Below are 22,811 nucleotides of genomic sequence, written 5' to 3' on the forward strand. Positions count from 1 at the left end.
AGTACAGTGTCTGGCTCTCCATAAGTACTCAAGAATTTGTTAAAAGAATGAATAAATACATGCGGGTTAACTGATTAGCTCACTATAAATATATCACAACCAAGATGGTTATGTGAATCTTTATGATCTCAAAGAGCTAACCAGAGGTCTAGCCTTTGCATGGCTGGTCAGGTGTCCTTTCTCTACTATGAACCTCCTGAAACTGGACATTTAGATTAAGAAAAAAAAAGATCTTCCCGGTCAGGCATGGTGGTCCACTCCTGTAATCCCGGCACTTTGGGAGGCCAAGTCAGGCAGATCACTTGAGGCCAGCAATTAGAGACCAGTCTGACCAACATGGTAAAAGCCCATCTCTACTAAAAATAAAAAAAACACAAAAATTAGCTGGACGTGGTGGCACATGCCTGTAATTCCAGCTACTTGGAAGGCTAAGGCATAAGAAGTGCTTGAGCCTGGGAGGCAGAGGTTACAGTGAGCCAAGATCAGGCCACTGCACTCCAGTCCGGGCGACAGAGCAAGACTCTTGTCTCAGAAAAAGATAAGATCTTCCCAGAAGAATAAGGGCTATCAAATACAGTTATTTGAATAACAAGGGGAAAACATTTTCTGTTAGGGAGAAAGAAGGTGAAACAGAATTTCTGGAGACAATAACATCTGAAAGACAGAGGAAGGTCTAGGCAGTGACAGCATGTGCAGAAGCATGAAAGAGATGACATATTTAGGAAATATTAAGTTCTGTTTTAAAATTCAAATTTCTAGCTGAAAAAAAATAACTGAAGCCCTAAAATAGATACTATAGTTACAAATGTCTATACTTTTGGTGACAAAAACTGATGATATGCATATTCCATAAATTAATTTTCTTCATTTAAAAAACAATACGCAAATTTATATTTTGTTAAAAATAATAATGATTTGGCTTTCTAGTGAGTCCATTTCATGCATTCACTTTTTATTGTTTTAGTAAACAGACTGAAAAACATGACCAATACAGACTTGCCTTTTCATAAGTTTTGCAATAAATACAATATATATTTGTATTTGCAAAATACACTACACACACTTTTCCAAAAGTAGAAAGATACTTCTTTCATCAGTATCTTAAAAAAATACTTAGCGTAACAACTATTCAATGAAATGTAGCATCGTCAAATGTGAAATTCCTTACCTGATAAGGACTTCTACTAAAGACCATGCTCCTTTCATACAAGTTGGACACTGAAACAACTCTAAATAATATCTTGACATGGCTGGAGACTTCCAAGGAGGATGCAGGTGAAGAAGAGCTGACAATATATGAAAGTATCGACCAGAAAATGTATCTATGTTATCCTATTATTTAAAAATAAACAAACAAATAAAACACTATAGCTAAAAGTAGTTTCACTCACTAATTCAGTCTAAAACCAAAACAGTAACCCTGGCCTAACTTTCTTTTTTGAGAAGGAGTCTGGCTCTGTCACCCAGGCTGGAGTGCAGTAGCACAATCTTGGATAACCGCAACCTCCGCCTCCCGGGTTCAAGCAATTCTCCTGCCTCAGTCTCCAGAGTAGCTGGGACTACAGGTGCCCACCACCACGCCGGGCTAATTTTTGTATTTTTAGTAGAGATGGGGTTTCACTATGTTGGCCAGACTAGTCTCGAACTCCTGACCTTATGATCTGCCCGCCTCAGTCTCCCAAAGTGCTGGGATTACAGGTGTAAGCCACCATGCCTGGCCTAACCCTGGCCTAAGTTTCTTGCCAAATATATGTGTTTAGACAAATGAAAGCAGATAGAGGCATTATGTTTAGCTAATTAAATAAAGCAACCGAGAGGTACACTCTATGTATAGCTGATACCTGAATAACAGGTTTTAACTGTGCGGGTCTACTTACACATGAATTTTTTCCAATAAATGTAGCCTACCCTTCACATCCATAGGTTCCACATCTGCAACTAAATACAGTATTCCGTATTTGGGAGGCCTTGGCCTCTCAAAGTGCTGGGATTACAGGCACGAGCCACAGTGCCCGGCCTAGTAAGAAATTTTAATTTCCTCACCTGTAAAATAAAGACAATTCCTGCCCTTGCTGCTAAATGAGATTATGCAGCTCAAAGAGGATGATATGTATGAATGCATCTTATTAGTTATTGTATTAATTATTTTCTCTTGCCTTCAGTAGTGAAGGAAAATTTTTTCCCCAGTAGTAAGGGAAAATTTTACAATTACCTCTAAAAGAAAACCTTTAAAAATATAGTATTCACAGGATGTAAAACCTTCGTATGTGGAGGGCTGACTTTTCCTATAAGTGCAGGCTCTGAAGAACCAACTGCAGGACTTACGCGCAGATTTCAGTATCCACAAAGGTCCTGAAACCAATATCCTGTGATAGCAAGGGATGACTCTATCTATACACTGGGTAATCCCTTCTGTTAACACTACTTTAGATGAAATATTCATTTTCCTTTTCACAATTATAATGAGATTAAGAGGTCTCAAATGTTACCTGAAAGGAACTAAAGGTAAGAAACTATTCATGCAACATGCTTACTTATCACCAACATAACATACCTGAAAAAGCTGATGCCTGTTATGTTATCAAATTAGCACCTTGGTGAAGGGCATGATTAGAAAGCTATCTTTGAATATTTGCTTCTATTGGTTTACACAGTTTGAATATGTTCCCAGCATGGGCAACACAGCAAGACTCCATCTCTACAAAAAATTTAAAAATTAGCCAGGCATGGTGGCACGTGCCTATAGTGCCAGCTACCTGGGAGACTGAAGCAGAGTGACTACTTGAGCCTAGGACGTTGAGGCCACAGTGAGCCATGATCACACCACTGCAGTCCAGCCTGGGCGACAGAGAGGGACCTTGTCTCTTTTTCTTTTTAAACAAAGAGTATGTTCATTATGTATACTATAAATAAAAATTATAATCGTCAATGTACTAATGGAGTAATTTACCAAATGTAATTCTAGATCACTGTAATCTGAGTTTTATATTTGATACTTTACTGCCGTGAGAAAAATTAGATAACCTTTTTCCCCAAAACAAAATTATCTTAGAAATCCTGAGAAAATAATTAGCTAAAGCACGAAGAGTAGTACCTAGTATATAGCTGGAAAACAGAAGAGTGGTAATAAATGGGTACTGCACTAGTGAAATGAAGAAAAAAAAACACTGAACAGAGAAACTGTAAACATACAAAAAATGAGAAAATGTTCACATTTTAACATTCTTTGAAAAAAAGATTATAAATCCTTAAGGCTGCTCTTACCTGTAGAACGTTCTCTAGAAGGGCATGAAGAATGCATACAGGAGGGATATAATGTGCCTGCAAAGTGGAAAGTTCCTCAATTGCTTCTTTAAAAAACTGTCCTTCTATGAGGCTTTCAATTAAATTTAATACACCTCTGGGAAATTCAGTATTTTTAACCTAAAAAAGGAAAGATTATATGATTCAGAGAAAAGAACGATAAAATTTTGCAATCAAATCTTGAATTAGTAAGAAGTTTATTTATTTATTTATTTGAGACGGAGTCTCACTCTGTTACCCAGGCTGGAATGCAGTGGTGCGATCTCGGCTTACTGCAACCTCCGCCTCCCAGGTTCAAGTGATTCTCCTGCCTCAGCCTCCTGAATAGCTGGGCCTACAGATGCGTGCCACCATGCCCAGCTAGTTTTTGTGTTCTTAGTAGAGACGGGGTTACACCATATTGGCCAGGCTGGTCTCGAACTCCTGACCTCAGGTGATCCGTTTGCCTCGGCCTCCCTAAGTGCTGGGATTACAGGCGTAAGCCACCGCGCCCGGCCTAGTAACAAATTTTAATTTCCTCATCTGTGAAATGAATATAATTCCTGGCCTTGCTGCTGGATGAGATTATGTAGTGCAAAGAGGATGATATGTATGAATGTGTTTTATTACTTGTTATATTAATTATTTTCTGTTGCCTTCAGTAGTAAGGGAAAATACTGCCTCTAAAATAAAACCTTTAATAGGAATTTGCAGAGTTTGGTTGATAAAAAAAGAGAAAGAGCTACAACGACATAGTTCTTTAGTGAAAAATTATTTTTTGGTTTTCTTTTAAACTTAAAAATGAACCCTATTAAAATATCTTTTAAATGTTAAGATATCATCAAGCACAAGCAACATTTGCAAAAAGCGAAAACTGATTGGGAGAATCATAAAATCACTCTGAGGATGTGTATTTATATAACTCTAAGAGCTTCACAAAACACATTCCCGTTGGTCAAACTATTCTTAATAATAAAAGTAACTACTTTGAATAATTTGAGTCAAAAATGCTCTAAAAGACTACATGGAATTAAAAAATCCAGTTTAGAAGAATAAATAAGGAAACAAGGGCCTCAAGCCCCATTCCCTCCCTAATTTAACAATGGACTGGATAAATGTATTGTGGGTTTATTTTGTTCTGAAATGAAAGTATGTAAAATAAAGGTATCATGTTCTTTAAATAACAAAATAAATACACTTTTGTAAATATCATACCAAATAATTTTAATCTAAAAGTAGTCATTATGAAAGTTATGAAACACGAGAACAGGAATGTATATTTCACCTGTCATAAGCACGAGGTGTGTTGCTAATATTTGTGATCATTTTTTACTATTATATGGAAACTGTTTGGCGTTTTGACAGAATATTTTTATCATTTCTGATTAGAAAAACTGTATTTCTTTATTTGTGCATACAACACATTACTTCTAATTGTGCATACAACACATTACTTTTATTCAAAATAACTAACAATAACAAAACACAAACTTCTTCTTTGCCGCCATCACCAATGCTGTTCCAAGTCCCTTACCTCTACATTGTACACTGGTTGTTTATCTATTTTAACGCAGTTGTATCTGACAGCCTACAAAAGAGCAACCATATAATTAATACAACATTTTAAGACTGAAAAATACATTTCAGCTTCCCCAAACCTTGGAAAAACATATAAAACAGATCCAGGAACACATTAATAGCTATAATTAATACGATGCTCATATTTACTCAAACTAGCAACTTTTATTATTTTAGGGAACTCTCACAACTATGAACATTTCTCTATTTTCTCCTTCTAAATTACAATAATTAAGTCATATTCACTTTGAAGATCTGAAGAGGTTCATTGTCCTTAGTGTCGTAATTATTAGAAATATAAATGGGGAGAGCATTTTCTACAAGGGTACATAGGAGAAAAAAACGTCAGTTACGTTTGCTATACAACCATATGTCAAATCTTGTTTTAAAACACCTATAATTGCATATTTAAAAGATTATCCTGGAAAAATATCTGCAACAAATATAATAAAGGGATAATACCCTGAGGCTGGGTGCTGTGGCTCACAACCTGTAATCCCAGCACTTTGGAAGGCCAAGCTGGACAGATCACCTGAGGTCAGGAGTTTGAGACCAGCCCGGACAACATGGCAAAACCCCGTCTCTATTAAATATACAAAAATTAGCCAGGCGTGGTGCAGGCGCCTGTATTCCCAGCTACTCTCAGGAGGTTAAGGCAGGAGAATTGATTGAACACGGAAAGCGCAGGTTTCAGTGAGCTGAGATTGTGCCACTGCGCTCCAGCCTGGGCAACAGAGCAAGAACCTGTCTCAAAAAAAAAAAAAAAAAAAAAAAAAAAAAAACCCCTGGAAGAAGGGGGCTTCAAAAAGGCTGACTTAGAGGTGCTTGGCACTCAACTCTTCCACAAAGGACTAAAACAGTGAGCAGATAATCACATATCGAATAGGCCATCTAAGAGAGAACATTGCAATTCAAAAGTGACAGGGAATCTCTGAGGCAAGCAAACAGAGAAGCAAAGCAGCTGGCTCAAATGGAACTGGCTGGGAGCCTGGAGAAACTACCCACTACGAATGGGAAAAACAAAAGAGAGATCTACACAGATTCACATTCCCACCATGAATTCCTGCAATCCTAGCCTCAGGAGAGCCCCTTAGTCCTCACAGGCCGAGAGACTAGTTTAGAAAGCTGCCTAGAGTCCACTCAATGGCATTATTCCAAAGACAGAGTACACGCTGAGTACCACATAATCTGCTGGCACCCAAGAGGCTGCAGCATGGTGCCATTTCGAGAGCCCAGACACTACCAGACTACATCCTGCTCTGGGGCCCAACAGTCCTTGGATATCCACAAGCCAGGAGCCCCACTGATATTCTTGTCCACCCAGAGGGCTGAAGTGTCATGATGCCAGCTGGCCAACTAGGTGGCCAGCACTCTTACCTACACAGTGTCCTACATCCTGAGAAGTAGGAGGTGGAGTGCACCAGGGAGCCCACGCTGGGGACAAAAGGAACCAAAGAAGGAGCTCCTCAGATCCTGACAGCCACCTGTCTGGGGCCTCTGTCACTGGCAGGAACCCTGTCCCACAGAGTTTCTGTGTGTTTCAAATCCTGCCCAGCAGCAGCATCGTCATACACTTGCATGTGGCTTCAGGAGGCCTGAGGACTGGTCTACTGGGGGTTGTCCCAAGGCTTAAGGATAGATCCACTCTGCCTGCCACTGGTGCCCACAAGCACCATCTGGAAGCCTGAAGACAGGCCTACCCCACCCACCACCACTGTGTAAATGCACAATACGAGGACGTGGGGATCAGACCACCTTGTGTGCTGCAGCCAGAGCCTACAGGAACTACTGGGGGGCCTGAGGAGAGGCCTACCCCACTCTGACTACTAGCAATGCCACCAGAGCCCAAGTGCACTGCCAGGGAGAATGGGTATCAACCCATCCCTGTCCAACACTCCTGGTGCCTGTGCACACCATCCAGAGGCCTGATAACAGGACTACCTGGCCCACTGCAACAGGCACTTGAGCACGCTGATATGATGCCTGTGAACAGACCTGCCTCACTCACCACAGCTGGCATCCACACCCATCATCAGGGGCCTAAGAACAGGTTAGCCCTGCATGCAGTCTCTGGCAATGCCACCTACACTTGTCATCCAGGAACATGGGGATCAACCCACCCATTCACCAACCAAGTACCCAAATACACCATCTGGGGGCCTAGGACAACCCACTCTGCCAACTGCCACTGCTGATGGGGCCCCAGCACATCATCTGAGAACCTGTGGATCGACCCACCACACCAGCTACCAGGAGCACCTATGCAAACAACTAGGGGGATCAAAGAATGAGCATGTCAAGCTGCCGCTGCTGGTAACCACCCACATGTGCCACTTGGCCTGCTCGGCCTATTTCCACCACTGCTGGCACCCATGTTTGATACTTGGGGGCCCGAGGATTGGCCCACAACCAGTACTGCCATTGCGAACACCATGCACACCACCCAGAGACCTGAGGACCCACTCACCCCACTACTGTCACTGCTGGCACCCAAGCAAGCCACCAGGAGGCACAGGGATTGGCCTACCCAGACCTGCGATGACTGGTGTCCATGTATATTGCCCAGGGACCCAAGAACCAGCATGCACAGCCTGCTGCCACCACCACTGCTGCCCAAGGACCACCCGCCTGTGTCCATATCCCCAGCCATGCTTCATTATATCCTCCACTATTTAACAAATGCAGCCTAAGCCACTGACAAACTCAAAGATAACACTGTGGATGATTACAGATGAAGAAATCATATGGAGACTACACCAATGTGCTCACATCTGGCAAAACTAAAGCACTCGATCCAAACTACACTATAGACACAACTATAGAAAAAAGTCTTTCCCTATGAAAACCAATTCACAAAATTTGAAGTGACTGTTACACCAGATACACAGATAGCAACATAACTACACAAGAAAGGTGAAAAAGCAAGAAAACATGGCACCTGTAAAGGAACACAGTAATTCTCCAGCAACAGATTCCACCAAAAAGGAAACCAATAAAATTCCTGAAAAAAAGTTAAAATGATGATATTAAAAAAAACTCAGTGAGATACAAAAGAACACAGATGAACAATACAAAGTAAGCAGGAAGATAATTCATGATCTCAATGAGAAATTCAACAAAGAGATAATCATAGAAAAGAACCAAATAGAAATCATGGAACTTAAGAATTCAATGAACGAAATAAAAAATATAACAGAGAACTTCAGCAATAGACTAGATAAAGCAAAAGAAACTATTTCTAAACATGAAGACAGGTCTTTTGAAATAACAGACAAAAAGAAAAAAGCCTAAATGACATATGGGAAACCATAAAGTAAAGAAATATTCCAATTTTGAGAGTTCCAGATGGAGAAGTGATGGGCAAAGGCATAGAAAACCTATTTTAAAAACAATAGCTGAAAATGTCCCAAGTGTTGTAAGAGCTATTTCCAAATAGATTCAATCCTCAAAGGTCTCCAAGGCACATTACAGTCAAACTATCAAGTCAAAGACAAAGAAAGAATCCTAAAAACATCAAGAGAAAAAGCATAAAGTCACATATAAGGAAATCCCAATCAGGGTGACAACAGATTTCTCAGCAGAAGCCTTATAAGCCAGGAAAGAATAACATGACATGTTCATAGTATTGAAAGGAAAAAAACCAACAACAACAACAACAACAAACCCAACTCAACAGGCAAGAATATTATACCCAGAAAACCTATCCTTCAAAAATAATGGAGAAATAAAGTCTTTCCCGGACAAGCAAAAACAGAGAATTCATTACTAACAGACCAACCACATAAGAAATGTTTAAACAAGTTCTACAATTGAAAGCAAACAGATGATATCTACCATCATGAAAACACAAGAAAGTATGAAACTCGCCGCAAAGCAAAAATACAAATAAGAGCCAAATGTTACCAATACAAAAAAACCACCCAACTGCAATGATAAACAATAAAAGAAGAAATGAAAAAAGGACTTACAAAACACAAAACAATTAACAAAATAACAGGAGTAAGTCCTCACCCATAATAACCTTGAATGTAGATGGATTAAAATCTCCACATAGAAGATATAGACTGGCTGACTGGCTACATATATTTAAAAAGCAGTGTGTTGCCTATAAGAAACTCTCTCCACCTGTTAAAACACATAAAGACTGAAAGTGAAGAAGAACGGAAAAAGATATTCCACAAGAATGGAAACCAATGCGAGCAGGAGTAGCTATACTTACATCAGAAAAAGCTTTCTAAGTTAAAAACTGTAAAAAGAGATAAAGAAGGTCATTACATGCTGATAAAAAGATCAATTCTGCAAGAGGATATAACACTTCTAAATATCTATGCACCCAACTTGGAGCACCCAGATATATAAGGCAAATATTACTAGATCTAGAGGGAGACAGAGACTTCAACACAGTGACAGTTGGGGCTCTACTACCCCATTCTAAGCATTGGACAGATTATTGAAACAGAAAATCAAAAAACAAACATTGGATTTAAACTGCACTTTACAACAAATGAACCTAACAGACATTTAAAGAACATTTTATCTAACAGCTGTGGAATACATATTCTTCTCATTAGTATATGGGACATTCTTCAGGGTAGACATTAGGCCATAGAACAAGTCTCAAAAAATTTGAAAAGATTTGAAGTCATATCAAGTATCTTTCTCAGGCAACAATGGAATAAAACTAAAAATCAGTAAGAGAAACTTTGGAAACTGTACAAATACATGTAAATAAAATCACATGTTCCTAAATGACCACTGGGTCAATGAAGTAATTGAGAAGGAAATAAAACATTTCTTATAATAAATAAAAATGGAAACACAACATACCAAAACCTATAGAATACAGCAAAAGCAGTGCTAAAAGGGACATTTACAGAAAAAATGCCTGTATCTAAAAAGTAGAAAGATTTCAAATAATCAACCTAACAACGCACCTCAAGGAACAAGAACAGCAAGAACAAACCAAACCCCAAATTAGCAGAAGGAAATAATAAAGATCTATTATTATTTAGAGTAATTATAAATTAACAAATATTTATTAAAGATATATAACATAATAAATTTTAATAAATAAATAATAAAGAGTAGAATGAAACAAAATAGACTTAAAAATACAAAGGATCAAGGAAACAAGTTAATTTTTTGAAAAGATAAACAAAATCAATAAGCCATTGGTAAGACTAACAAAGAAAAAAAAGAAAAAACCCCAAATAAATAAAATCAGAAGTGAAAAAGAACACATTACAATTGATATCAAAGAAACACAAAAGAATATTAGAGACCATTATGAACTATACACTAACAAATCAGAAAACTTAGGGGAAATAGATAAATTCCTGGACACATAAAACCTACCAAGATTCAATCAGGAAGAAACAGAAAACCTGAACAGACCAATGAGTAATGAGATTTAATCAGTAATAAAACTCTCCCAACAACAACAACAAAAAGCCCAGGACCAAAAGACTTCATTGCTGAACTCAACCAAATGTACAAAGAACTATCAACAGAAATTTTCAAACTGTTTCAGAAAATTGAAGGGTAGGGAATTCTTCCTTATTCTACAAGGACACCATTATCCTGATACCAAAACCAAACGAAGACACAACACAAAAAGAAAACTACAGGGCAATATCCCAGAGAAACGCAGATGCAAAAATCCTTAACAAAATACTAGCAAACGAAATCTAACAACACAGCAAAAAGACAATACACTATAATCAAGTGGTATTTATCCCAAGGATGCAAGGATGGTTCAATGTATACAAATAAGTAAATTAATAAAGACAAAATGAAGGACAAAAACTATTTGATCACTTCAATATATGCAAAAAAGCATTTAATAAAATTTCTTCAACATCCCTTCATGATGAAAACTCTCAACCAACTAGGCACAGAAGCACTTCAACATAACAAAGGTCATACCTGACAAACCCATAGCTACCTTCTGTGAAATGGGAAAAACATGAAACCCATTCCCCTAAGAACTGAAACTAGAAAAGAATGCCTACTTTTGCCACTTTTATTCAACATAATAACTGAAAGTCATCCTCACCAAAGCAATCAGGCAAGGAAAAGAAAGAAAAGGCATCCAAATTGAAAAAGAAGTAAAATTGTCCCTCTCTAGAGACGACATGATCTTATATGTAGAAAAACATGAAGACTTGAAAAAAAAATCACTTAAAACTGATAAATGAATTCAGTAAAGCTGTGAGATAAAAAGTTAACATTCAAAAATCAGTAGCATTTCTATATGCCAATAATGAACTAGGTATAAGTCAATCACGAAAGCAATCCCATTTACAAGAGCTCTAAAAATTATACAATACCTAGGAATATATTTAACCAAGGAGGTGAAAGATCTCTATAAGGAGAAAACTACAAAACACTGATAAAAGAAATTGACATGGACATAAACAAATGGAAAGACATTCCATGTTCATGAGTTTGAAGAATTAATATGGTTAAAATAACCACACTGCTCAAAGTAATCTACAAATTTAATGCAATCCCTATCAAAATATCAATGACATTCTTCTGTGAAACAGGAAAAACAATCCTAAAATTTGTAAACAACCACAAAAGACCTTAAATACCCAAAGCAATGCTGAGCAAGAAGGACCCTAAATATCCAAAGCAATGCTGAGCTGGAGGCACACACTACCTGACTTCAAAGTACACCACAAAGCTATAGTAACCCAAACAGCCTGGTACTAGTATAAAAACAGACATCTAGACCAGTGAAGAACAGAGAATCCAAAAATAAATCCACATATTTAAAGCAAACTGATTTTGGACAAGGTGCCAAGAACATTCACAGGGGAAAGGACAGTCTTCAATAAATGATGCTGGGAAAATCGGATAATCATAAGCAGAATGAAAACTAGACTGTTATCTCTTCACCATATACAAAAATCGACTCAAAATGAATTAAAGACTTCCAGGTAAAACCTGAAACTATAAATGTACTAGAAGAAAACACAGGGGAAACACTTCACAGCATTGGTCTAGGCAAAGATTTTACAGCCAAGACTTCAAACACATGACTTATCTGTGACATTATTGAGGTATAAATAGCACATAATTCAGCCTGTTTACTAAATGCCCAAATACATTACTGTATAATAGACTAGTAAACTAAGAAAATCATTTTAAGACATATTAAACATACTAATGAATCATATGTATATATGTATATATTTTGAATACACTACAGGACAGGATATTATACAAAATTTTTCATGTGCCAAGTTTTACCTGAGCTCTATATATGTGCTTCCTTAAGGCATTTTTTATTTCAACAACATCCACATCTGTCTTGATAGCCATGGCTTTTGATTCTTTGGCATATTCAGCAAAAATAGAATTCTTCATTTCTTTCTACATACAGCAAAGTAAAATGACTTTAGAAAATGTACTAAAGACAGTGTCAACATAGATATCACAAAGGACAATATAAGACGAAAACATTCATACCTTGTTAACAACAAAGATCCTCACAATCATATATCAAGATTACACAATGAAAGAAAAAGCTCAAAAAGCAAACATTTCAATTTGTAAAGAATTAACTGATATTTACATATGTACTTTCTTAAGGTACTTTTCACTTTATCCTGCTCCAAATCGTTCCTGGAACTGCTTTTTTGTTGTTGCCATGGTCATACAAAACAAAATTCATTACTTATTTATCATTTTCCTGAAATTCTTCTGAATATATGCATATATACATTACGTGGCATTTATTTATGTATTTGGGTATTTATTTTTGAGATGGGGTCTTACTCTTGTCACCCAGGCTGGAGTGCAGTGGTACAATCTTGGCTCACTGCAACCTCTGCCTCCGAGGCTCAAGTGATCCTCCCACCTCACCCTCCCAAGGACCTGGGACCACAGGCACCCACTACCATGCCAGCTAATTTTTTGTATTTTTGGTAGAGATGGGGTTTCACCATGTTGCCCAATCTGCTCTCACACTCCAGAGCTCAAGTAATCTGCCCCGTTGGCCTCCCAGAGTGCTAGGATTACAGGTGTGAGCCACCACATCCAGCCCAGGGTATGGTTTAGATTGTTAAAAAAAGTCATACTCTAGAGAAAATTTACCCAAGATGTATTCAATTTTAAAAACAAGATATCTCATTAAAAATGGTCTGTATTATACAAAAGAAAGAGCAAAACAAAAAATAAAATTTACATTGGAAAGTATTACCCAAATATACACACATGTAGTTTTAAAGATTTTTTCATTTTAAGAAATAGTCTTCTCCAGTTTCTTTTTCTTATTCGTTACATTCAGGCAAAACAAAATTCACTGAATACCTTGATTATTAACTCAGATTTCTTTGTATATGCATGTACAAATACATTTACTGTGGACCAAAGTTAACTGGGATATTAACTATGAATATTACATCAGACTGACTTAAGATTTTTTCTTAAAACATGTAGTATTACATATCTTGATTATATTAGAGAACAGCCAAAAAATAAAAAAGAAAGCTATAGCTTAGCTTACAAAGCTTTACCTGATCTCTATTATATATGTGCCTTCTTAAGGTACTTTTAATTTTTTCATGTTCAACGTCTTTCTTGCAATTGCTTTCTTTTTCTTTCTTGCGTTTCCTCCTCAAAGTATAACTCCTTTGAACATCTTCATCTTTTTTCTTAATTTCCTTCTACATGTATTTAGACCACAATTAAATCTCAACATCAATGACATATGTTACAAAATCCAAATAAACTCACGAGTGACTTTCACACAAGTATACCACATTAAAAAATAAAGAAGTACGGCCGGGCACGGTGGCTCACGCCTGTAATCCCAGCACTTTGGGAAGCCAAGGCGGGCGGATCACCGAGGTCGGGAGTTAGAGACCAGCCTGACCAACATGGAGAAACCCCGTTTCTACTAAAAATACAAAATTAGCCAAGGGTGGTGGCATATGCCTGTAATCCCAGCTACTCGGAAGGCTGAGGCAGAATCACTTGAACCTGGAAGGTGCGGGTTGTGGTAAGCTGAGATTGCACCATTGCACTCCAGCCTGAGCAATTAGAGTGAAACTCCATCTCAAAAAAATAAAAATAAAAATAAAAATAAAGAAGTATGTACAACAGAATCTCATCCATTGATGGAGTAGGTGTACATTAGTAAAATATTTTGAAAAAAGTTGGAACTGCCCAGTACAGCTGAACATACACAGTCCTTATGACCCAGCAACTCCATTCCTAGGAATATACCAACTAAGCTAGAGAAATTACTAAACATGTATCCCAAGAGGTATACAAAATAATGTTCACATTATTCATAGCAGAATTGTTCATAATTGCAAAAACTTAACAATCAAACACATAAACCAATAAAAAGAAGCCCAAAGGCTTATCAACAGTAAAATGGATAAAAGATGTAATTGTGGCACAAACAGTAAAATTTTATATACACCAGCAAAAGAAGTCTATAATAACAAACTATAAAATGTTCATGAATAGACAAAGCTAAACCATATAGAGTTAGAGATACACACACAGCTGTTAAAATTATAATGAAAAATAAGAAAAGAATGAACACAAATTCTAAGACAAGGATTACTTCTAGGTAAGAGGAAGAAAGGGGATGTATTAGAAAATGATACAGCAGGTTGGGTGCAGTGGTTCACGCCTGTAATCCAAGCATTTTGGGAGGCCGAAGCACACGGATTACAAGGTCAAGAGATCAAGACCATCCTGGCCAACATGGTGAAACCCTGTCTCTACTAAAAAAATTACAAAAATTAGCCAGGTGTGGGGGCGTGCACCTGTAGTCCCAGCTACGCGGGAGGCTGAGGCAGGAGAATTGCTTGAACCCATGAGGCAGAGGTTGCAGTGAGCTGAGATTGTGCCACCGCACTCCAGCATGGCGACACAGCAAGACTCCAACTCATAAAAAGAAAAAAGAAAATGATATAGCAGGTCTTAGAAAACTGATAATGCTCTATTTCTTAATCTAGCTATTGGATACAATAACTCATTTTTACACATTTTTTAAAAGCTGAAGAAAACTGTTCTATAAACACTATATATATTAAAAATAAATAAATTATTTTTAATTTAGAAAGTTGTACCTGATTTTCATATGTATGACTTCCACAGGTATTTCTCATTTTAACAAATTTCAAATCTTTACTGGAACCACTGAATTTTTCTTTTTTGTGATGTTCACTCAAAATAGAACCAACATTAACATCTTCATCATGATTTTGCATTTCTTTCTGCATGTTTGTAAAAGCAATTTAGTTAAGACTGTGGATTAAATATAGCCTTAACGCAATCAACACAAGTCACAAAAGAAAAACCCATCCAGGAAAGTAGGTTTTGTAAAATATACATACAAGGTTAAATATAGTAAAGAGCCCTCTGAATTATGTAAGATAAAGCAGAACATAATTGTTTTCAGTTCATAAAGCTTTATAGTACACATATATGCTGCAGTTTACCTATGTGCTTAACTCAGATTAAGAAGTATTAAAAATCATGTTGTTTAATCATTATACCAAATAGCTATTTTTAAAAAAGGATATTTCTACTTGAATTTTACATACATAATTTGAGTCCTAAAAAGAACTCAAGAAGACATATATACAGTCATGCACTGCTTAACGATGGGGATATGTTTTGAGAAGTACATCGTTAGGTGATTTCATCACTGTGCAAACATCAGTGTCTACCTACACAAACCTAGATAGTATAGTCTACTACACATCTAGTCTATATGGTATGGCCTATTGCTCTTAAGTTATAAATCTTTACGACATGTTACAGTATTAAATGCTATAAGCAATTGCAACACAATGCTGAGTATTAGTGTATCTAAACATAGAAAGAGTAAGTAAAAATATGGTATTATAATCTTACGGGATCACTGTCATATATGGGGTCCGTTGTTGACCAAAACATCACTATGTGTACATGACTGTAGATGTATTTTAATAATTTCCATTTATCTTAAATGTCTATTTTATTTTTTGCCATGTTTATTCAAAACTAAATTTATTTTAATAACTCCATCATCATTTTACATTCCTCTCTATATGTAAAAATGCTATATACTGTGGTTTACAATGCATATTTCACAATAGGCACATCAACTCAAAAAAGCTTCTCATTAAAACATGCACATATAGTAAATTACAAGAAGTAGTCAGAAGTCACATAAATATCAATATACACTGGAAAAGTCAGAAAAAAATGCAAAAATATTTTAAGTTTGGAAAGTTTTAGCAAATCTTGCCATATCCAATTTCTTAAGGAACTACGCAATTTTAAAAGTTCCAAATTATTCCTAGAATTAGCTTTCAAAACTACTTGACAGATACGGTAAAAACAATTTATTTTGAATTTCTTACTAGTTATACATAAAACTTTTAGTTTAGACTAATAATTATCAAGTTAATAATTTGATAAATTAACCAAACAGACTGCTTCATAAAACACAATATGAAACTGAACATAACTGAACATTAGCTCTTCTAGAGCAGAACTAATAATGTCCTTTTTGTGGTTGCTACTGCTTTTTGAAAAGTTGTACTTGACAGCCACCATATATGCTTTCTTGAGGTACTTTTCATTGCTCCAAGTTCAAAGTCCTTCCTGTTTTATTGTTTTACAAGTTAATCAAACTAGAATTCATTTGTGTATTTTTAAATTTTATTCTATATAAATACTTGAATTTACATGAATTATAAATATATATTGTGCTCTCAGGTAAGAAAAATGCTTTATAAGACACACATGTTACCTAAACATACAGTTTTTAAGTAATTACCATGTGTTGAGAACACACTATATATAAGGAACTCTGTATATTTCCAGACGCGTACAAACATTACTTCATCAATAAGAGTTCCAAAGCAGAGACAGAGGACAATTTCCTAACATGTTCAAGTCATGGACTATCAACACATGGTTCAAACACCAGCCTTCTGATTCCAAAATCTGTTTTTTTCCACCATACTTTGCCTCTCAAACAATTCTGCAAGAAACATCAACAATGTATGTTTTCCAGCCTATAAAGTTTACCTGGGTTCTATACATGGTCTCTTTTAAGGCACCTTTCATTTCAAGAAATCCTGCATCTTTCCTGAAATCTTTGTTTTTTTCTTCATTACTATGTTCAGTCCAAACAGAATTGGTTTGGGAATCTTCATCATTCTGAATTTCTTTCTGTATGTATGTAAAAATTGTTTAGGCAATCATCTAAGTGTATTTTCAATACTATGTACATTTTATGGTATTCAGCCTTAACTATATTTACATAATACTTTGTTAGTCAAACAAGTAGGTAAAATGCACCCTCTTAAATCAAAGTATATTAAACACTGATAAAAATCTTTCAGGGAAAAAATTATTAGAGCAAAGATCCTGAATAATAAAGTGATTTCTGCATATCTCAAGAAAAGGTAATGCTTTGTTGATCTACTAACAAGTCATTTTTATGAACAACCAAGAACAAAAATATTTTATCTAGTCCCTGTTCAAGCTAAAGTTACAATCTAGATTTTACAAATCATCAATTATAGATAGACTTTTTCTTGTATTATTTTTCAGTTTTTTACTGGTAAGACTTCTCACTTGCAAGTATACCCCACACAGAGAGGAAAAGGTTGCACAATACTTTTCCTCGAACAGCAATGAACAACAATTATCTTAACATAGCTCTATCTCAAACAACTAAATTTCTCTTGTCAAGGAACCCAAACTGAATTCATAAATTAACTTCTAATAATGACTTTAAAATTTATTGCATATATACTTATACATATAATTCTGTAAGTTTAGTAATATAAACAGCTGGGAGTAAAAGTGAGTTCAAGACAGTTCCCAAAATGTACTTATGAGAGGCTGTTCAGGCTGGGCGCGGTGGCTCATGCCTGTAATCCCAGCACTTTGGGAGGCTGAGGCGGATGGATCACGAGGTCAGAAGACCAAGACCACCCTACCCAACATGGTGAAACCCTGTCTCTACTAAAAATAGAAAAATTAGCCGGCCGTGGTGGCGCATGCCTGTAGTCCCAGCTACTAGGGAGGCTGAGGCAGGAGAATGGCTTGAACCCGGGAGGCGGAGGTTGCAATGAGCCAAGATCGTGCTTGAACCTGGGAGGTGCAGGCTGCAGTGAGCCGAGATCACACCACTGCACTCCAGCCTGGGTGACAGAGCGAGACTCCGTCTAAAAACAAAAAGAAAGGCTGTTTTCAGAGATTCACAATCTCTACCCAAAGAGACTGAAGAATCACAGTCTTCCTAGGGAACAATTCTAAAAAACCAAAAATGTGTTAAGATCTATAACGTGATCTTTAGTTCCCTCTCACTCACACTTGGCTTCCTATGTTAAAATGAGGGCTGTCCTTTTAGCAGGCTGCAATCCTGAAACCACAGAAAAATCCCTGAGAACAGCTGATTGAATTTCTTTTTCAGAAACTCAGAAAGGTGAAACTGAAAAGTAAGAAAATAAAGACTTTTCTCCCTTCCTATTCCCGGGACCAAAGAATGTATCAACAGCAATTTCTGTTAAGGGCAACTTGCAGGTGGGGGGAAACGAGTTTCTGGCTTTAAATTTTACATGGTTGGCAATGGGAGGATAAATCCATAGGCTTAGGTCCTCAAAAAGTGTCCAGAATACAGGATGAATTAATCCCATATACATTCTCGTTACGGAGAATGCAAGGGAACATACCACTATCATCAGCAACAAGGCAAGAAATAAACTGTTTCTTAATCCTGAATATATTTACTTATGTGTCCATTTCAGATGCTACATATGAATCTGTAAATTAGGATGTATGACACTAGTACCCTATGTAAGTTTTTAAAAATCACAATCTGATACAGAAGGTATAACATTTGAAAGTTTTGAAATTAAATAATCTATTTTCTATATAGCTAATGATCCACAAATATTTTTCTCTAAGCCACTAATACTTTGTCAATTGGTGACTCTTATGAAATATAAAGAAATTATTTAACTATAAATATTCATTTTTATTCCTTGTAAGTCTCTTAGTGTCAACTTATGTACTAGGCATTGGGTTAGGTGTTTGCCTCCTTTTATAATCTAGGAAAGCCAGTCCAAGACTAGTATATTTTATACAGGATAGTGCTATGCACTAAAGAATAACTAAAAGCCTGCTTAATCAGCTACTTATTCTATCATCTAGGAGTAGGGCAACACAGTTGTGGCAATGAGAGTTGGCTTTTGATTCTGATATTTGACTTAGTTTCCTATCTTTGGCTGGGTGCAATTGATATGCTCTGGTCTCCAGGTCTTATTCCAATATTCAGCCAAAGCATCTGTCACAAAACTTGAATGAACTGATTAGAGCAGATGCATAAGAAGAGACAGATAAGAAAGGGAATCCTTTGAGCGCCACTTGGTTCTTAACTTGTATTTATACCCTGTGGCTTAAATAGCATTTCATAATCCTATGACTAGATATTCGTTTATAGTATCGATTACGGCATTATTATTTTTTAACTACCTACAAAGAGACTGGAAATCCAATAATACTCAAAATGGGGAGATGAAAAGGATCTAGGAAAGGAAGATTTGAGGAAAGAAGCCTTAAAATTGATTAAGTGGTTGGCTTTAAGTTTCTGCTCTGAAACATGACGGCTGTGGGATCTTGGGCAAGTTACTTACCCTCATTTTACCTCAAAATTTATCCCAAACAGTAAATGGAGTCATAATACATACCACACATGAACATGAGGTTTAAATATAACTAAGCATGTAAAATGCTTAACATACTGCCTGACCCATAATAATCATTCAGTAACTATTACTCAAAGCAGTAATAGTAATAATTCTCACAACCACCAAAGCAATGCAGTATTAGCTTCTATACACAAAGGGAGAAACTAAGGGACACAATACATGACTTTCCTATGGTCACAGTACTACATTATAAATCTGGATCACAAATTAGTTGATCTGGCTCAAAAAGTCTATGCTGTTTCTGTTATTCCTAATATATTCCCATAAGACTGCTATAGTTCATTTTTCTTTCTTGAATAGTCAAGGTAAGTTTTCAGTATTCCTAGGTAGCCTCTCATTTTTATGAAACTTTCCTTGGGTCAAACAATTGAGATATGTTAGCCATTTGTTCCTCTGTATTCCTGTAGCTTGTACAGTTTTACAAATGTGTGATTCATATGAATTGCAAGTAACAGTGTCCACGTTCTTCCTCCATCACTAAATAGTAAGCATCTCCAAGTGCGATATATGGTCTTATTCATTTTCATATCCCTAGTGCATTGCATAATGCCTGGTACACCTATGGTCTTCAATAAATATCTATAAAGCTAAAATAAATAGATTTCTAATTCTGGTACTCAGAAGCTTTTCAAAAAGTATAAGAGGGTTAAACAAAACTTTTTTAAAAAAATGCTACTTTAAAAAAAAAGGGGGGCGGGGACAAGGTCTCACTCTGTTGCTCAGTTGCTCAGGCTGGAGTGCAGTGACACAATCATAGTGCTAACTGCAGCCTCAACATCCTGGACTAAAGCAATCCTGCCTCAGCTTTAGAGAAGCTAGAACTATAGGTGTGTGTCACCACACCCAGCAGATTTTTTAAATTTTTTGTAGACATGGAGTCTTGATACGTTACAAACTCCTAACCTCAAGTGATCCTCCTGCCTCAGCCTCCCAAAGTGCTGGGATTACAGAACCACCACACCTGGCTTGTTACTATTAACGCACTCATTTTACATGGCAGCTCTTCTTGGATGACACTTCAAAATCCATCTAATGAGGACGGTAATATGATCTATATCGAAGAAATGAAAGACACTGAAATAAAGTTAACTTTCTAATTTCTCTTCTTCTGTGATCAGAAGTGATCACAATATGTCTTCCTTATTTGGACTGGTTATGAACTCCCAGCTGTTCAATTCAGAACTTATAAAACAATGTATTCTAAAACCAAATATAAGTTGGAGATTATCTGCTATTTTCATTGATATACTATTGCTGTCCCCCACTATTTCAGCAGCTGGATATGAATGTTGTTAGACTACTGCAAAATAAGATTGTAGATAATGTGCAGTGTATGTTGCACTTTAAGCATTATTTTCCAAGCAAAAAAGAAAATTAATATATCTTTACTAATCTAGTTAAGAACAACTTTCGTACTGTTCATACTTAATACTACATGTAAACTATTCAGAGAGGTCTATCAGATAGTGTGCTTTTGGCTGCAAATAATAGAAAACCAACCCAAACTAACTTAAACAACTTGGAAATTAATTACCACACAGAAGAGCAATGTGGTCTAATGGTAAAACAGGTTTCGGTGTTGTTTAATCCAGCAACTTAAGTAGCGCCAGGGTCTAGATTCTGTCTCTACACTCTGCTAACTACAGGGCTGGTTTCACCATAAAGCTAGTTCTTTTCATGGTTAACCAGTAGTATTTCAGGCTACATTCTTCTGTGTTCATATCTAGCAGGAGTCAGCCCGTCAGTGGCTTTCTTCTCATTATGAGAAAGCAACTTCCTAGAAGCTCTTACATACCTCTTTTCCTTACCCATTGATCAGAATTGGTTCACATGCTCATTCCTAACTAATGACTGTCAAGGACAATGAGATTATCTATAGTCCAAGCAGACCCATTCCTTGAACTAAGGTCAAATTTCCAACATACATTGCTGCTACTCATTAGGGAAAGGCAACTACATAATGATATATTGCACGTATTTTTGGAAGACTCAAACATCTTTCACAAATTCTCTATTAACAAATATTGAATGAGAACCCATGTGCCAGGCTCTTTGTGAGGTGATCGGAATATAAAAATGGAAAAGACAGACATGATGCCTGATGACAAGGAGCTTTTGGTCTACATGGGGAAACAGACATTAACCAAATAATCAGTCAATTACTTAACTGTAATTGTAGGGAGTACCAAGTTAAATAATGCTATGAGAACACATAGGTGAACTTCACTGAGTAAGGGGATCAAGGAGGCTTCCCTGTAGAGTAACACTGTAACAGGAACCTGAAAGATGAGTAGAAGGCAGGAAGACCCAGAGAGTGAAAGGTGTAGTGGAGAATAACTTTTCAGGAGGAGAAAATATCTTTCGAGAAGACACTGAGTTAGGAGTAGCTTAGCTTATTTAAGAAATTGGGAGGAGTTTTCATATAGCATAGTGAGCATAGATAAGAGTGAAGCAGGATACAATTGAAAAGAGAGAAATGACAGGAACCCTGTGGGAACTTGTAAGCCATATTAGAGATTCAGCACTTTGTCCGAAGAGCAATGGAAAGCCATTGAAGGGCTTTACGTAGATGAATGACAAGATCAACATTGTTTTAGAAACAGCATTTTGATTGCTCTTTCTGAATGAACTAGAATACACTAAAGGAAAAGGAAAGAGTAACTAGGAAATTAGAGTAAAAAGGCAGTTACAGGAAGAATAATCATAAGCCTATTCCAGGAGTGCTGAGGAAAGATGATAAACTCAGTATGATGTTAGTATAGAAGTGCAGAGGAAACATGGTAAATTCAGTATGATGTTAGTACAGAAGGAGAGAAGTAGCTTGATTCAAGAAATATTTGAGATAAAATCAGTAAGATTTAGTAAGTTGACAGATGTGAGGAGTAAGGGAGAGAAAGATTTTAAGGGTAATTCCCAGACCTCTGACATAAAGTATTAGATAAAACATAATGGTATCTACAAGATGGGAAACAATGAAGATGATTTTTTCCTATATCAAGGTCGTTTTTGGACATACTAAGGGTTCTCTTCTACCCTGAGTGCTCTTAAAATTCTTGTTTGCATATCTCCTGGACAGTTTCTTCTAGGGTTTGATGCCCATTCAAACAACTTGAGGAGCATTATCCACACCAAGTAAGGAGGAGGATGTAGGGGAATAGGACAGGACAGTTATTTCTAAACCCATAGAAATAGCTCTCTCTTTTCCAA

At 36.6% G+C, this 22,811-nt stretch overlaps 1 protein-coding gene across 9 annotated transcripts in view; it reads right to left on the reverse strand.

Moving 5' to 3' along the window:
- The window catches only part of LOC105491962 (SMC5-SMC6 complex localization factor 1), a 94,201-nt gene that overhangs the window by 47,490 nt on the left and 23,900 nt on the right, over window positions 1-22,811 (reverse strand). For 7 of the 9 annotated variants that reach the window (XM_071097848.1, XM_071097847.1, XM_071097846.1 and 4 more), the window contains 7 exons: window positions 16,912-17,055; window positions 14,958-15,104; window positions 13,386-13,535; window positions 12,118-12,240; window positions 4,817-4,870; window positions 3,265-3,423; window positions 1,169-1,332 (listed from right to left, as the gene is read on the reverse strand). In XM_071097848.1, the coding sequence (XP_070953949.1) occupies window positions 1,169-1,332; window positions 3,265-3,423; window positions 4,817-4,870; window positions 12,118-12,240; window positions 13,386-13,535; window positions 14,958-15,104; window positions 16,912-17,055 (941 nt within the window). The remainder of the gene's footprint in view (window positions 1-1,168; window positions 1,333-3,264; window positions 3,424-4,816; window positions 4,871-12,117; window positions 12,241-13,385; window positions 13,536-14,957; window positions 15,105-16,911; window positions 17,056-22,811) is intronic. The other 2 variants (XM_011758754.2, XM_011758751.2) reach the window with 2 other exon arrangements.

This window comes from Macaca nemestrina, chromosome 6 (genome assembly GCF_043159975.1).
Source record: "Macaca nemestrina isolate mMacNem1 chromosome 6, mMacNem.hap1, whole genome shotgun sequence".
In the NCBI taxonomy this organism is placed as follows: domain Eukaryota; kingdom Metazoa; phylum Chordata; class Mammalia; order Primates; family Cercopithecidae; genus Macaca; species Macaca nemestrina.